The sequence below is a fragment of the Nerophis ophidion genome, linkage group LG19 (genome assembly GCF_033978795.1).
Source record: "Nerophis ophidion isolate RoL-2023_Sa linkage group LG19, RoL_Noph_v1.0, whole genome shotgun sequence".
Classification (NCBI taxonomy): domain Eukaryota; kingdom Metazoa; phylum Chordata; class Actinopteri; order Syngnathiformes; family Syngnathidae; genus Nerophis; species Nerophis ophidion.
The window spans coordinates 13,495,491-13,513,026 of NC_084629.1; the positions used below are offsets into that span (position 1 = coordinate 13,495,491).

Consider the following 17,536-nt stretch of genomic DNA (forward strand, 5'->3'; position numbering starts at 1 on the left):
GAAATGTTTAGAATTAAGTTCATGAATCCAGATGGATCTCTATTACAATCCTCAAAGAGGGCACTTTAAGTTGATAATTACTTCTATGTGTAGAAATATCTATTTATAATTGAATCACTTGTTTATTTTTTAACAAGCTTTTAGTTATTTGTATATCTTTTTTTCCAAATAGTTCAGGAAAGACCAATACAAATGAGCAATATTTTGCAGTGTTATACAATTTATTAAATCAGAAACTGATGACATGGTGCTGTATTTTACTCCTTTATCTCTTTTTTTCAATCAAAAATGCTTTGCTCTGATTAGGCGGTACTTGAATTAAAAAAATGTTCACAGGGGGTGCATCACTGAAAAAAGGTTGAGAACCACTAATGTAATAAATATAGGTGGGAAAGTTAAAAAAATAAGGTTTCTTAAATCAAATCAAGAATGTCAAACTACTGACACACCCCATTGAAAAATGCTAAATGGTCCGTTCCACTCAGATAGCAGCAAACCTAGCATGGAATTCAACCTAGACGTCATAACCTTATCAATGCTCACCTTTCACACACACCACCAACATTTTGGAACAAGGATAAACAGGATACAAAAAAGAAAAACATGACTATTTGTGGCAGCAACGGACGTGAAAACAAACGGTAGGAATGATAACCGTGGTAAAACTACTAGCATACCGTTTGAAAAAAAATAATCATCAAAAAAACGCGATTGGTAACTGCACTCTGATAAATTCACAGACTGACTGGTACCAGGCTTGATAGTTTAAATGCTGACATGAAAACAAGGGACATTAACGTCTTTCCCCATGACAAAACGACATAGGTGGTTACCTATGACGGAGGTGTTTTTGCGGTGCGTTCAAGGACTGGTACAAGAGAAGAATGCCATAACGCCCGCTAGAAATAATAAACAACAATAATAGATTTGATGTGTTATGCACTTTTAAATAAATCTTTATGTGCTGCAGTATAAACTAATATTTAAAACAATACAAGCTTAGCCATTAAGATATATAGAATATTAAGACTAAAACACTATTATAGAAGCATAAGAAACACAAAACATGCAGAATTGTGGGTTTTATAACAGTGTGTCTATTAATTTTAGTTATTAAAAAAAAACTTGGTCAAAAGATTTCAGTGTATGTATAAGGACTTTTTGAGCATATTCAACAATATAATGATAATTTTGGTCACGATAACCGTCATTTAAAATGTTCATATCGTTACACTCGAATTGTCAAAACAGGAGAAAGTTATATTTACATTTTACTTTTGCATCTCATTGCACACAAATGTGGTGCATTCAAAGACCCTCATTTAAGGTTATACTTTAGTTTTTAAAAGACGAGGGACATTTAACTCTGAGAATATGCACTACTATCGATCTTTTTAAAATAACAATGTTGTATTATTATGGTTTGCCGTATCCACTGATGACAATGGGACGTGAATCAGCTAATCTGTAATTTACACCATGAATTAAAGAGAAATGTGAACCATGACATATTTACTGTATAATCATATTTAAAGGGGCTGTTTGCAACATTTACACAGATGCCTAGAGGGCGCTAACTTTCCGATGTACAGTAAGCGTGATATCCCGCCCTATTACGGCATGTCGTACGTAATGACGTAATTTTGTACGTAACAAGTGCACGCGCATTAGCTTTGGGTGTTTTTAACTAATGATAGCAATTTAGTTAATTAGCTCTCATTGAATATTATAAAACCTTTTTTTTTTTTTTTTTTTAATCGTCCCTGTGGAGCCCCTCAGGCAAATTAAAGGTATATTCTATAATAACAACGACATGACTGCAAATTCTCCGTTGCCTCTCTTGGGCTGCCTTTGTATGTGTGCACGCGCCCTTTGCACGTACGTTTTCACGACACATGTTGAGTGACATCTGTAATCACCTATTTTTTTGGGGACACCAAAGATAATTGAATAAAATATACAGTTTAAAAAAAAAAGTGTGCTTTTAAACCACTAATGGCAAAATAAGCCAGCCGGTGGTATTCCTGTTATATCTTTGCTTTGAAAAATGTTATGGCGAGCAAGTTGGCCCCTTTAAGTCAATAATGACAGGTTATATGATTATGTAAAGGCCTACTGAAACCCACTACTACTCACCACGCAGTCTGATAGTTTATATATCAATGATGAAATATTAACATTGCAACACATGGCAATACGGCCTTTTTAGTTTACTAAATTACAATTTTAAATTTGCCGGGTGTTTCGTCTTCGAAACGTCGTGTAATGATGACGTATATGCAAGACGTCACAGGGTTTCAGGAAGTATGAGCACTAAGCACACACACAGCTAAAAGTCGTCTGCTTTAACGGCTTATTTACACAGTATTTTGGAGATCCGTGTTGCTGAATCTTTTGCAATTTGTTTAATTAATATTGGAGAAGTCACAGTAGAAAGATGGAGTTAGGAAGCTTTAGCCTTTAGCCACACAAACACACGGTGATTACGTGTTTAAAATTCCCGGAGGTGAACATTTACTATGGATCACAGCGCGATCAAGCAGACATGAATCACGACCAAATGTCAACCAGCAGGTTTCGGTGAAAAAATAGTGGTAAAAAGTCGCTTCTTACCGAATATCAGCGGAGCTTCCGTCCTGCTGCAGCTTCGTGACTTCCCTCAGAGACACTGAATGTCAACACCCGGCCGTGGACACACTTCTCCGACTATCAGGTAATATTAAACTCACTAAAACACTAGCAACACAATCGAAAGATAAGGGTTTTCCCAGAATTATCCTAGTAAATGTGTTTAAAAACATCGCAATCCTTCCCAATGCAATGGCGTTTTTTTTTTAACTCGTTTTTTGTTTTGTTTTTCTAGTCCGTCGCTATCAATATCCTCAAACACTAATCTTTCATCCTCGCTCAAATTAATGGGGAAATTGTCGTTTTCTCGATCCGAATAGCGCTGTTTGTTACAGGCTCCCATTCAAATCAATGTAAATATGTGAGGAGCCATCAACATGTGACGTCATCGTCTGCGACTTCCGGTAGAGGCAGGGCTTTTCTCTTAACACCGAAAGTTGCAAACTTTATCGTGGATGTTCTCTACTAAATCCTTTCAGTAAAAATATGGCAATATCGCGAAATGATCAAGTATGACACATAGAATGGACCTGCTATCCCCGTTTAAATAAGAAAATCTCATTTCAGTAGGCCTTTAAAATATATTCTGTCCGCTTTATTTTGAATTTGTTGACACTTTTTTGTAAAAAAAAAATATATATATATATATATATTTTTCAAACTAGATCAAATTCTTAAGGGAAGTTCATCTATATATCTTATAGATATGTTAACCCTCTCTTAAAAATGTCAAAAGCCTAATCAGATTTTTACAGAAGCTGGTTTTAACAAAATGCATGCAATAATCTGATGAACACTGTGAAATAACTCTGGAACTAATTCATCACAGATAATGTACTAATTCATGCTCACTTCATCGTCTTTTTGCTTAGCTCTATTCACCGCTACACTATTATGTATTAGACCAGCACATTTTCATTATTTAAGTACTTGTTCATATTTGTAGTTAATTGTTAACATTTATGTTTTACATTGAACAGGAGAGCACATCTTTTTAAATATAAAGCACTTTGTCCTATATTTTATACGCATGAAAAGTGCTATACAACTAAAGCTTGATTGATTGAATTATCGATATCAAGTGTGAGTGTATGGGGCCTCGACGTTGGGTTTTGTGGGCTAGGCTCCCTTCAGGAGTCCTGAGTATCGGGGCCCAGAATTTGCTGCTACGCCCCTGCTTTTAACTATATGGTCCACTGAGCCACTGAGCATGCTATTATTTAGTTGGATTTCATTTAATTACTTTTTCATCATTTTTGTTTTTTTTTTAGTCCCTACTTTTGCAGTATCCTTGACCAGTGTTTATTTCTGTATTCATCCTTGATAATAATGTTATGCCTTAATAACATTTGACAAGGTTTATTGGGGTGGTATAGCTCGGTTGGTGGACTGGCTGTGCCAGCAACTTGAGGGTACCAGGTTCGATCCCCGCTTCCACCATCCTAGTCAATACCGTCGTGTCCTCGCTGGTTTAAATGTAACTTAGATATTGGCTTTCTCTATGTAAATCGCTTTGAGTCACTAGAGAAAAGTGCCACATAAAAATGATTCTGACTGTCCAGAGTCGGGACCTCGCCTGTGTATCGGTTGGGGACATCTCTGCGTTGCTGACCCGTCTTCGCTTGGGATGGTCTCCTGCTGGCCCCACTATGGACTGGACTCTCACTTTTTATGTTAGATCCACTATGGACTGGACTTTCACAATATTATGTTAGACCCACTGGACGTCCATTGTTTTCGGTCTCCCCGAGAGTTGGGAAGGGGTTGACCACATATGCGGTCCTCTCCAAAGTTTCTCATATTCATTCACATCAACGTCCCACTGGGGTGAGTTTTTCCTTGCCCTAATGTGGGCTCTGTACCACGGATGTCGTTGTGGCTTGTGCAGCCCTTTGAGACACTTGTGTTTTAGGGCAGTGGTTCTCAAATGGGTGTACGCGTACGCCTGGGGGTACTTGAAGGTAGGCCTTTAAACTGTAAGACGGTTAGATGTACTGCAATTATGAAATGAGATTTTCTTATTTAAACGGGGATAGCAGGTCCATTTTATGCGTCATACTTGATCATTTTGCGATATTGCCATATTTTTGTTGAAAATATTTAGTAGAGAACATCGACGATAAAGTTCGCAACTTTCGGTGCTAAGAGAAAAACCCTGCCTCTACCGGAAGTTGCAGAGGATGACGTCACATGTTGATGGCTCCTCACATATTCACATTGATTTTAATGGGAGCCTCCAACAAAAACAGCTATTCGGACCGAGAAAACAACAATTTCCCCATTAATTTGAGAGAGGATGAAAGATTCGTGTTTGAGGATATTGATAGTGACGGACTCGAAAAAAAAAAAAAACTAGTTAAAAAAAAAAACATGATTGCATTGTGACGGACTCATATGTTTTTAGAGACATTTACTAGGATAATTCTGGGAAATCCCTTATCTTTCTATTGTGTTGCTAGTGTTTTAGTGAGTTTAACAGTACCTGTTAGAATAAAGTGTACGTCCACGGCCGGGTGTAGAAGAAGCGACTTTTTAACCACAATTTTCTCACCGAAACCTGCCGGTTGACATTCGGTCGGGATCCATGTTCGCTGTGATCCATAGTAAAGTTTCCCCTCCGTGAATTTTAAACAAGGAATCACCGTGTGTTTGTGTGGCTAAAGGCTAAAGTTTCCCAAGTCCATCTTTCTACTTTGACTCCTCCAATATTAATTGAACAAATTGCAAAAGATTCAGCAACACAGATCTCCAAAATACTGTGTAATTATGCCGTTAAAGCAGACGACTTTTAGCTGTGTGTGTGCGCAGCGCTCATACTTCCTAAAAACCCTTGACGTCTTGCGAACACGTCATCATTACACGATGTTTTCAAGATGAAACTCCCGGGAAATTTAAAATTGCAATTTAGTAAACTAAAAAGGCCGTATTGGCATGTGTTGCAATGTTAATATTTCATCATTGATATATAAACTATCAGAATGAGTGGTGGGTAGTAGTGGGTTTCAGTAGGCCTTTCAGGAGACCCGATTATAGGGGCTAGAGATGTGCGGATAGGCAATTATATAATCCGCAACCGCATCACTAAAGTCGTCATCCACCCGCACCAACATTTATATATCAGGGGTCAGCAACCTTTACCACTCAAAGAGCTACTTTGACCCGTTCCTCAGAGAAAAGAAAGCAATGAGAGCCGCAACCATTCTCGCGAATATTTGCTGGTGCTCATCCAGATAACGAGAATAAAGGCGTGCCTTGTGGCCGTTGCCTTTAACGCTTTCTACAACATGAACAAACTGCTTGCCAGTCCAGCAACATGTTGTATATGGCTTCCGCAGTCACACGCACATGACTGCAAGGCATACTGGGTGACACAGAGTACACTGATGGTTGTGATATAAACAATTTTAACACTCTTACTAATATGCACCATACTGTGAAGCCACACCAAACAAGAATGACAAACACATTTCTGGAGAACCTCCTCACAGTAACACAACATAAATGCAACACAACAAATACCCAGAATCCTTTGCATCAATGGACGGCGTGGCGCAGTGGAAGAGTGGCCGTGCGCAACCCGAGGGTCCCTGGTTCAATCCCCACCTAGTACCAACCTCGTCACGTCCGTTGTGTCCTGAGCAAGACACTTCACCCTTGCTCCTGATGGGTGCTGGTTAGCGCCTTGCATGGCAGCTCCCTCCATCAGTGTGTGAATGTGTGTGTGAATGGGTAAATGTGGAAGTAATGTCAAAGCGCTTTGAGTACCTTGAAGGTAGAAAAGCGTTATACAAGTACAACCCATTTATTTATTTATTATTTATTCCTGAATACAAAGGATTATGGGTTTTTGTTGTGTTGCGTTTATGTTGTGTTACTGTGAGGATGTTCTCCCGAAATGTGTTTGTCGTTCTTAATTGGTGTGGCTTCACAGCGTGGCACATATTACTAAGAGTGTTAAAATTGTTTATATCACAACCAGTAGTGTACTCTGTGTCACCCAGTATGCCTTGCAGTCGTGTGCGTGTTGCCGCTGAAGCCACGCACAACATAATGCTGGACTGATAAGCAGATCGTACATGTTGTAGAAGGCGACAAAGCCAGTGGCTTCATAGCACGCCCAAATACTTATTATCTGGGTGACTACTGGCAGTCATTCAGGAAAATAATAGTGTGTCTTATTGTCTTCTTCGCTTTATGACACGGGTCTTAAATGGCACTTTGAATGGCAAAGGATATCAATCACAGAACCATGCGTATTAAATATGTCCGAATGGTTCAACCACCACCCGCCCGAATCTAATTAAAATCTATTTTTTCGTCATGTCAACCGCCTGAGCCGCGGTTAATCCGCGGACTCCGCGAATGAGACCGCAAACCACGCATCTCTAATAGGGGCCCAGAATGTGCTGCTACGCCCCTGCGTGCATACACACTCATAGGCCCTGCCCCACACCCCAATGAAGAAAAGGGAAGGGAGGGTGAGGTAGCAGGATGACAGCAGCACTAGAAGAGTGACATGAACTCTGCACAAACTATGTAATTCAATCAAAGCCGCAATAAAGTGGCAGCAGGCTTGCAGCCATTAGACCAATAAAGGCACGGACGCATGACCCATGTCACTACCAATGTAAACAACGTATAGAAATACTTTTTTTTTTTGGTGTGTTCAAAACAAAGACTAACCTCAGCGGCGGCCAGCTCCACGCTGGATGAGAGAGCCGCCAGCAGCAGCACCGCGCCCGCGGGCGGCAGCATCTCGGCGGCTACGGATAGAGCGTCTCCCCGCACACAAGCACTTCTATCTCGGCCTCTCTGGTGGCTCGTCCCTCGCTTTTAGCGGCGGAGAGCGTCGGCCTGCATGTCGTTGTCCTGAAGCGATATGAAGTTGTGATCAACGCCAGGGTGGGTTTAACTTGGGGGGCTTAGTTTGCGCCACCCCTCCCCTCATGCACACCCCCCACCCACTGCAACGACCACCCCTCACCCTTAACGCGCACCGACAAAACACTTTTGACTTTTCGGTGCAAGGAGAGGACCCACTCGGTTCTTGGCGGAGTATATTCCAGAAAGTTCGTCCCGCGTGAGTGCGACTTTTAAATCCTCTTAAATCGACTACATTCAGGCGTAATTGCAGAGAATAGCGGCGCGGTTCAGTTACATTGAGGGGTCTTTGGTGCTCCACAGGTGGGGTTTAATCATGCTTTAAAAAAAAAAAAAAAATCTGCGCTGCGTGGGACTCGTTTTGCACAAGTGGAACTATGCGAGGGTATCGCACCAGAGTGGCGCATCTCAGGTAGGACGTTCACCCGCTAAAGTCTCCTCCAATCACAGCTCATCGTCACCCCGCTACCTGTGGTTCACTTTGCAGGTTGCTGCTGCTGCTGCTGTGCGTGGGCGTCCTCGCCACGGGAGTGGACGCAGTAAGTTCCCCCTTCCCGCGTGTTCGTTGAGTGTTTATGTCACTGGTGTGTGTGAAATATTAGGATCGGGGTTTGACATGCAAACCTGCAAAGTGGTTAAAAAGATAAGTGCGTTTTTTGTTTTTTGAGTGGGTTTGAAGTTGTGGGGGGACACGTGTGGTGTGTGAAGAGTGGGAGTGTCTAGTGTGGGTTGGGGGTGGGGGGATTGGCCTTGGCATGCCTTTACAGTGCAACTGATTACAATTATTATACAAAAGAGCCAAAGCAGGGTCTAATGACGTCCATTCATCTTCTTCCGCTTATCCAATGTCGGGTTGTGGGGGCAGCAGCCTAAGCAAAGGAGTCCAGACTTACTTATCCCCAGCCACTTCGTCCAGTTCTTACCCGAGATCCCGAGGCATACTTGCCAACCCTCCCGGAATTTCCGGGAGACTCCCGAAAACCTCCCGGAAGAAATTTTCTCCCGGAAATCTCCCGAAATTCACGCCCCCTCCAGCTCCATGCGGACATGAGTGGGGAATGCCTGTTTTCACGTCCGCTTTTCTGTTATATAAACAGCTTGCCTGCCCAATCACGTTACAACATCTACGGATTTTTATTAAAAAACTGCACACACAAGGAGAAGAAGCAGAAGAACGAGGAAGTTACAGCCATGTAATAGAGTGATTCTATGTAGTCTGTTGCCATCTCCTGGTGAATGTTGGCTATAGCGTTATGGGGTAGCTTTTTGATTGGCCAACGATTTACGTGGTGTGGTGCACCTGACGGCAAGTGACTCTCGCCAGTTCGGCACGCAAATGGCAGAACAAAGGTTACTCAAATAGTGAAAGGTAGGTGTTGTTGTTTTTTTTAAATAACCAGCAAGCACAGTACAGTTAGTAGAACAACTGTGTTTTTATTACTGTGTATTTGATAGGTGCCGTCTGAAATTCAACAGAGGTTTATTTATATACATAACAAAATAGATATATAAAGTTAAAATTCATTGAAAGTCAAGTATTTCATACATATATATATATATATATATATATATATATATATATATATTTATATATATATGAAATACTCGAGTTGGTGAATTATACTCCTCCCCTCTGAACCACGTCCCCTGCCCAAACCATGCCCCCAACCGCGCCTCCTCCTCACCCTCAACCACGCCACTCCACCTCCTACCTCCCGAAATCGGAGGTCTCAAGGTTGGCAAGTATGTCCCGAGGCGTTCCCAGGCCAGCCGGGAAACAGTTTTCCCCGTCGCCTCCAACTGGTCAGACGTGCCCTAAACACCTCCCTAGGGAGGCGTTTGGGTGCCATCCTGACCTGATGCCCGAACCACCTCATCTGGCTCCTCCCCATGTGGAGGAGCAGTGGCTTTACTTTGAGCTCCTCCCGGATGACAGAGCTTCTCACCCTAAGGGAGAACCCCGCCACCCGGGGGAGAAAACTCATTTTGGCTGCTTGTACCCGTGATCTTGTCCTTGAGTGTCTGCCCTAAGATAGGTAGGTTTTGAGTTCAAACCCCGGCCGAGTCATACCAAAGACTATAAAAATGGGACCCGTTACCTCCCTGCTTGGCACTCAGCATCAAGGGTTGGAATTGGGGGTTAAATCACCAAAAATGATTCCCAGGCACGGCCACCCCTGCTGCTCACTGCTCCCCTCACCTGCCAGGGGGGGAACAAGGGGATGGGTCAAATGCACAGGGCAAATTTCACCACACCTAGTGTGTGTGTAACCCAAAGCTCATGACCATAGGTGAGGATGGACCGGTAAATTGAGAGCTTTGCCTTCTGGCTCAGCTCCTTCTTCACCACGACGGATCGATACAGCGTCCGCATTACTGAAGACGCCGCACCGATCCGCCTGTCGATCTCACAATTCACTCTTCCCCCACTCGTGAACAAGACTCAGAGGTCCTTGAACTCCTCCACTTGGGGCAAGATCTCCTCCCCAACCCAGAGATGGCACTCCACCCGGGCAAGAATCACGGACTCTGACTTGGAGGTGCTGATTCTCATCCCAGTCGCTTTACACCTGTCCATCCATCCATCCATCCATCCATTTTTTAACACTCATCCCTTTCGAGATCACGTGGGGTGCTGGAGCCTATGTCAGCTGCATTCGGGCAGAGGGCGGGGTACACCCTGGTGTCATTGACAGGTTACTCAACTGATTCATAATCACACTGAACAGAAAATATATATATATATATATACAAGAAAGTAGAGTTGTCCCGATACCAATATTTTGGTACCGGTACCAAAATTATTTCGATACTTTTTGGTACTTTTCTAAATAAAGATGACCACAAAAAATTGCATTATTGGCTTTTTTTTTTTTTAAACAAAAAATCTTAGGGTACATTAAACATATGTTTCTTATTGCAATTTTGTCCTTAAATAAAATAGTGAACATACAAGACAACTTGTCTTTTATTAGTAAGTAAACAAACAAAGGCTCCTAATTAGTCTGCTGACATATGCAGTAACATATTGTGTCATTTATTATTCTATTTTTTTGTCAACATTATTAAGGACAAGTTGTAGAAAATGAATTATTAATCTACTTGTTCATTTACTGTTAATATCTGCTGACTTTTTCTTTTAACATGTTCTACCTACACTTCTGTTAAAATATAATAATCACTTATTCTTCTATTGTTTGATACTTTACATTAGTTTTGGATGATACCACAACTTTGGGTATCAATCCGATACCAAGTAGTTACAGGATCATACATTGGTCATATTCAAAGTCCTCATGTGTCCAGGGACATATTTCCTTTGTTTATAAGCATAATATACATTAAAAAAAAAAAGAAAAAAAAAAAGAAGAAGAAGATGTGATGCCAAAAAATATCGACGTATTCATAGTAGTATCGACTAGATATGCCACTGCTTTGTCGCCGGAGAGCAACGGTGTGAAGTGAAGCCTGTTCAGCTATTCCTCGTCCTGCAGGGATGATACGATATGTGTAAAATACTTACAGGGGTTGGCGGACCGGTACTTTTCAGAGGCGGTATAGTGCCGAGTACGATTCATTAATATCGCGGTACTAATACTGGTATACAGTAGAACCGCACAAGAAAGTCATCGGCTTAGGGTTGTACCTCACGTATACCAGTACTAATAAAGTACTGCGTGTCACGACGGGGTTTTCGCAGCTTACTGCGGGGTCGTTCTACCAGGAATGCAGACGGCTACTCCGGACAAGGCGTGCAGGTACAAACATGATTTATTCCTCAAGAAATCAAAGGAGTACAAAAACAGTAAGCGAGCCGACAGAACAACGTGCCTGATCTCACTCGAAGCTAACACTTAGCATAGACTATGGACAAGGAATATTCATGAAACTGTGGCATGAAACAAACAAGACTTACGTAGCAAGGCATAAAGCAAACAACTAGAGACAAGGCAAAACTCACGTAACAGGTGCATGTAGCAAACAATGATGTCAGCCGACTGACCGGCAAAGGCAGGCTTAAATAATGCCTCTGATTAGTGATCGGGTAGCAGGTGAGTGGGCCAACACTAATCATAAACAGGTGAACATAATTAGCAACCATGGCAACCAAAAACAACTCAGAGGTGCACAAACAGGAACTAAAGGAGTCCAAAACGAACAGAAAACCCAAGACATGATCTGGACCACAGATCATGACACTGCGGTAGTAATTAATTAAAAAAGGTACTATTCTAACTTTGGAAAATACCGGGCGCATCGTGGTTACATTGCTGGTAATATGAGCCGAGGCGCATGTTAGTCAACACACGTACACAGCATTTGTGAGCAGACACAGCATGACTAACGCTAGGGGTGACGCTATAAACACTGAAGCGCCGCTCTGGAAGCGGTGCTTTAAAATTAAATTGTGTTGTACTTGTGCAATGACAATAAAGATAAAACCATTCCATTACATTCCTTATATCGCTGGCTAATGTCTCTCTGTAGTGATTTAGCAACTCCTAAATCATTAATCCTCGCTTCATGGCGACAAACTATGTTTCTTACAAGTATCATCCCTACAAGACAAGGAAAAGCTTCACTAACAGCAAAATTACGTATGAATTACACTTATGAATTTTAACAAATGGGTATACTAATATCGATACTAAGTACAAGAGCCGTATATAGTCGATACAATGATTATTACATATATATGTTTTATTATCATAAAATCTTTTGTCATTTTTTTATTGTTTATAAACTCAAGAACGACATCCCTGGACACAGGGAACTTTAATTATGACCAATGTACGACCCTGTAACTACTTGATATTGAACTAGACGAGGCAATCCCTGAAGGAATTGCGTGTGAATGCTCCAATGCTGAAGTTGAACTGATATTCTGGATTTTTTTTTATTTTTTTAAGTTTAAGTAGAGCACACAACTCCTGAACAGGTTAAATATTTTGAAGTTGGAAGAGTTTGAATCAGATGAAAAATGTGGCCGTGGTGGAACTTTGACGAATGTCCCATTTGATTCAATGGGAATTTCCCAAAAATTTGGGAATTTCGGGAAAATCTGGAATTTTTTTGAAAATGGTAAAAAGAAAAATTTAAAAACTTGAATGAAAATGGTTAGTGTTACAGTTTTTTAAATCGGTTTAGAAATGTTGAAGTAGTAACAGTTCAATTGAGAAATTTGTATTAAAGAATTCCTGGAATTTTGGGAAAACCAGGAATTTTTCAAGATCAAAAAACAACTTAGTTTTTTTGTCCTGATTAAGAGGAATGTTTTGACGGTGGAACGGTTGAAACGTGTTGAAAAATGTGGAAGGAATAGTCAACCAGAAAAAAGGGTGTAAATAGGTCCTTGGAAAACTAGGAATTCTAGAAAATCCTGGAAATTTTTTTAACTTGGAAAAATGATAGTTTGAATTGGTTGAAAAATGTGAAAATGGTGTAAGTTTGAAAAATGGCCAATTCATTTTGAATGGGAAAAATGTCCCGGACAACCTGGAATTTTGTGAAATCTGGGAATTTTGGAATTTGTCAAGGGAAAGCCAGCGATTCGCGAATAGGCTGAAGAGTTTGAAGTTGGAACGGTTTGAACCAGGGGGAAAAAGCGCGCCAAAATCTGGAGAAGAAGAAGTTGAAGAAGTTTAATACATAGATTAATTTTGGTGTAAAAGTAGATAAGACGATTAATTTTGGTGTAAAAGTAGATAAGACAAGTAAGAAAAGTAGATGCAGTCAAAGGGGAACTGTACCTTTTTGGGAATTTTGCCTCTCGTTAACAATCTTTATGAGAGACAAACACTCTTTTTTTTCTTACAATTTTAAAGACGATAAAAAAGGGCTTGAAAGATGCGGCTAATGGAAGTTACCGTTGTAGCCTTCAAAACCCGCCAGCAACGTTTTAAATACACACTGCAAGTCTATGTATAATGTAGTAACAGACACATTCTTAAAAATATATATTATGTTCAATATTTACCGTATTTTGATCGTTTTAATAATTTCGGGGACTGATTTTTTTTTTCGCACATTGACTTCTGTTTCCATAGCAGCGCACTTCCGACTTCTGGCCACATGTGTGTCCCTACTTCCGGAATCTAACACAAAATGTGTTTTCTAATCATGGCAGACTTGCTAACAGACAAGAAAATAGACTATTTTTGGACAAATGAGGATTTTTACAACCTTATACTTTTGAAGCTGAATATACTTCTGCTTATAGAAGCAAACACGAAGGAAGAGTGAGACGTTGGAGCCGACGGAAGCCGGGAGTGGGGGATTAAAGCAATTTTGAACTTGGAGCCAAGCTATTTTGACATAAATGGATTGCTTACTCAAAATCAACAGGAAACGTCCCAGACCAGATGGAACATAAAAACAATCAAAGCAAGTAACAAACCATCGGGTGGGCTAATACTTTACATATACTGTAATGTGATTTTTCATGTTTTTCATTGTAGGGATTTAGTTAAAAAAAATGTTTAAAAAAAATAAAAAAAATAAAAAAAAAATTTAAAAAAAAAAAATATATATATATATATATATATATATATATATACATATATATTTACTAGAATCAAGAAGTACTGTCAAGTAACAAAAAAAATGTGTTTTATTTTATAATAAAGAAGGCATACACGTGTGAAAAAAACTAGTTGTTCAAGAATAAAGATAAGAACAATCTCATTCATGAGAATCAAAACATATCTACTAAGAATACATTTTTTTTATTTAAAGAGAAAAATGTTTAAGATCATTAATTTTATTATCACGAGAATAAAAATCACAAGAAATAAGATTTACTTTGTTACAAAAAATATCAGTTTCATGAGAATAAAGTTGTATTATCGAAAGTGATATTACTAGAAAAACATCATAATTTACAAGAATCAATACTTGCTGTAAACTACGAAAAAAACAAATCGTATTATGTGATTTAAGTTGGAATATTGCCAGAAGAGCCTGTAGTGGTTAGAGTGTTCGCCCTGAGATCGGTAGGTCGTGAGTTCAAAGCCCGGCTGAGTCATACCAAAGTCTATAAAAATGAGACCCACAACCTCCCCGCATTACACTCGGCATCAAGGGGTTGGAATTGGGGGTTAAATCACCAAAAATTAGTCCCAAGCGCAGACCATGCTGCTGCTCACTGCTCCCCTCCCCTCCCCTCCCAGGGGGTGATCAAGGGTGATGGGTCAAATGCATAGAATAATTTCGACACACCTAGTGTGTGTGTGACAATCATGGGTACTTTAACCTTAACTTAATTGTATGACAATTAAGTTTTGACATCACTAAAAAAAAAATCTGAATTTGCAAGACTATAATGACAAAATACTAATTTGTGGGACAATAGCATATTGCAAGAAGAAAATTGTACATATGATGACAAACCCCAGTAATGAAATAGGAAACAAAGAGAATAAAAACTGATATTACTAGAAAAACGTATAATTACATAAAAATGTATGTGTATTTTTGAAGGATAAAGTCAAAATATTACAAGAGTAAAAAAATGTGGTGTTATGAGGAAAATATCAATGCAGTAAAAAAAAAAAGTACAAGCATACTCCGTGCTACATTTGACCACAAACCTTGAGACTACTTTACATCATTAAGTTCATATTTGCACAAAAATTCTTGCAGATTTTGGGCTTGGTGTCTTTTTCCCCCGATTTCAGCAGCATATCGAGTACCATAAAGCCTGACATACAGTACAGTATCTAGTGACACCACTACCGCTTTCCTGCCAGGACTGATGACGCTAACAGGTCACCCTCCCATCATCTTTAGCTGGCATTCCACCAAGCAGTTTCTGATGCTAAATCTGTACGGTGCTGTACTGTTACGACATTGGGGCATGTTTTGCAGCTTGTTCAGTTGTTAAGCAGTTGTATGAAGGTTTTCAATGTCATTAGCAGCTTCTCAGATGATTTTTGTTTGATAAAACAAACCCCTGCTGTCTTAGATTTGTAGTCAAAGAATAAAAGCATGTGACACAGCACAGGTCCTCTGTGTATTGTACATCTCTGATCCAAGGCTGATTACACTTTAGAGACAGTGAGCTCAATTTGTATGAAACACATACAGCACGCTCTGTCTCTGAATGTTCTGAACTCCTGTTTCATTGCTTGTGTTATACAAAACCCAAAACCAGTGAAGTTGGCACCTTGTGTAAATCGCAAATAAAAACAGAATGGAATGATTTGCAAATCCTTTTCAACCTATATTCAATTGAATAGACTACAAAGACAAGATATTTAACAATCGAACTGGTAAACTTGGTTATTTTTTGCAAATATTAGCTCATTTGGAATTTGATGTTCCAAAAAAGCTGTCACTAGTAGCAAAAAAGACTAAGAAAGTTGAGGAATGCTCATCAAACACTTATTTGGAACATCCTTCAGGTGAACAGGCTAATTGGGAACTGGTGGGTGCCATGATTGGGTATAATCACAAACAAGGATGGGGCGAGGGTCACTACTTTGTAAACAAATGTGTGAACAAAATGTCGAACAACATTTCTGAATGAGCTATTGCAAAGAATTTAGGGATTTCACCATCTACGGTCCGTAATATAATCAAAGGGTTCAGAGAATCTGGAGAAATCACTGCAGGTAAGCGCCAAAGCCGTGACCTTTGATGCCTCAGCATCATTGTTTTCACAGCTTTTTGGTTGTTAGAGGTAGAGTGTTTTAATGTAGAGTCCTACATCTTTTTAAAGGCACAAAAAACAGGTCGGGTATTGAGAAACTTACATTTATGAATATAAAACTTAGCCAATAGTATTACGAGGTTACAAAGGTAAAATTAATTCTTCTATTTTTTTTTTCAATACTGTAAAACCATATATATATTATTTAATATATGTTATTGTTTTAGTTGTTTAAGAGATATTCCTGGCTCCCAATTTGTTCATTGTTATGTTTATGTGCATTACTTGGTGCCGTCATCATTAAACGAACAGGTGACTCATCAGTTACTCAGTACTTCAGTAGTTTTTTCACAACATACTTTTTACTTTTACTCAAGTAAATATTTGGGTGACTACTCCTTACTTTTACTTGAGTAATCCATCTCTAAAGTAACAGTACTCTTACTTGAGTACAATTTCTGTCTTTTGTTGTGTTCACACGATTGTGTTCCATGGTTATTATTTTGACATTACTGAAATTTGTACCAAAGGATTTTTAGATCATAGTTGAATATTTATACTGAGCAAAAACTGATTAGGCTGAGTGCAGTCTTGATTCCAGGCCAATAAAGTGCTACAGTACACCTGCTCACTTGACAATAGTTGCTGAAAGAAGTTGATTTTCAAACATGACAATCATCGGGGAAACCTGCAACCACTGCGCTGTTTCCCATTAGGGATCAGGGACTGTTCAATCTCAGCTGCACATTAGAACATATGTTTCTGTTCAATTTCATATCCAAAGCTCACCCGAGGGGCTCTTTTGGATCCTTCAACCAGATCCCCACCTCTGCGTCTTAACAACTTTTTCCCACCATCCATCCTCAACAACTCCATGTTTTATATTGGGGATCCCCCACTTGTCTTTTTTTTAAAATAACACACTCAAGATGTTTTCCATTTAAGATTGGATCAGTTCTCTATGCTCTTTCCCGCACTGTAAACAAACATGTAGTCAATGTGATTTTGCATAGGACAGATGGATGGATGGATGGACAGACATTGGAAAACACTACAAAATAACAGGAAAGGACCTCGGTGGTGCCCTCTATATTTTGCTTGATGGCAGACATGTTTTTCAACAAATCTTGCTCAAATTTGACATACATATGCTTGTCGGTCCCCACAAAGTGTGTACCAAATTTTGTGGCAATTTGGCTGAACACACTTAATTTACAGCGGGTTGTTTGGTCCGCTTTCCGCCCGAATGCAGCTGAGATAGGCTCCAGCACCCCCTGGGACCCCAAAAGGGGACACGCGGTAGAAAATGGATGGATGGATAGGTTGTTTGGCGTAGTCGAGCAGTGTGAGAAATTTCCAGTCAATCCGACTTATGGA

General features: G+C 39.8%; 2 protein-coding genes across 4 annotated transcripts in view; one reads left to right on the forward strand and one right to left on the reverse strand.

The window, feature by feature from the left end:
- col4a1 (collagen, type IV, alpha 1) overlaps nucleotides 1-8,102 on the reverse strand; it is an 86,248-nt gene extending 78,146 nt beyond the window's left edge. Inside the window, 2 exon segments of the mRNA XM_061879199.1 lie at nucleotides 7,312-7,497; nucleotides 7,979-8,102. Of these exon segments, the coding sequence (XP_061735183.1) occupies nucleotides 7,312-7,383 (72 nt within the window). The 5' untranslated portion in view covers nucleotides 7,384-7,497; nucleotides 7,979-8,102.
- Nucleotides 7,587-17,536, forward strand: part of col4a2 (collagen, type IV, alpha 2) — a 138,766-nt gene continuing 128,816 nt past the window's right edge. For 2 of the 3 annotated variants that reach the window (XM_061879195.1, XM_061879198.1), the window contains exons 1-2: nucleotides 7,623-7,921; nucleotides 7,997-8,048. In XM_061879195.1, the coding sequence (XP_061735179.1) occupies nucleotides 7,887-7,921; nucleotides 7,997-8,048 (87 nt within the window). In that variant the 5' untranslated portion in view covers nucleotides 7,623-7,886. Of the gene's footprint in view, nucleotides 7,922-7,996; nucleotides 8,049-17,536 lie in introns of all 3 variants that reach the window. The other variant, XM_061879197.1, reaches the window with a different exon arrangement.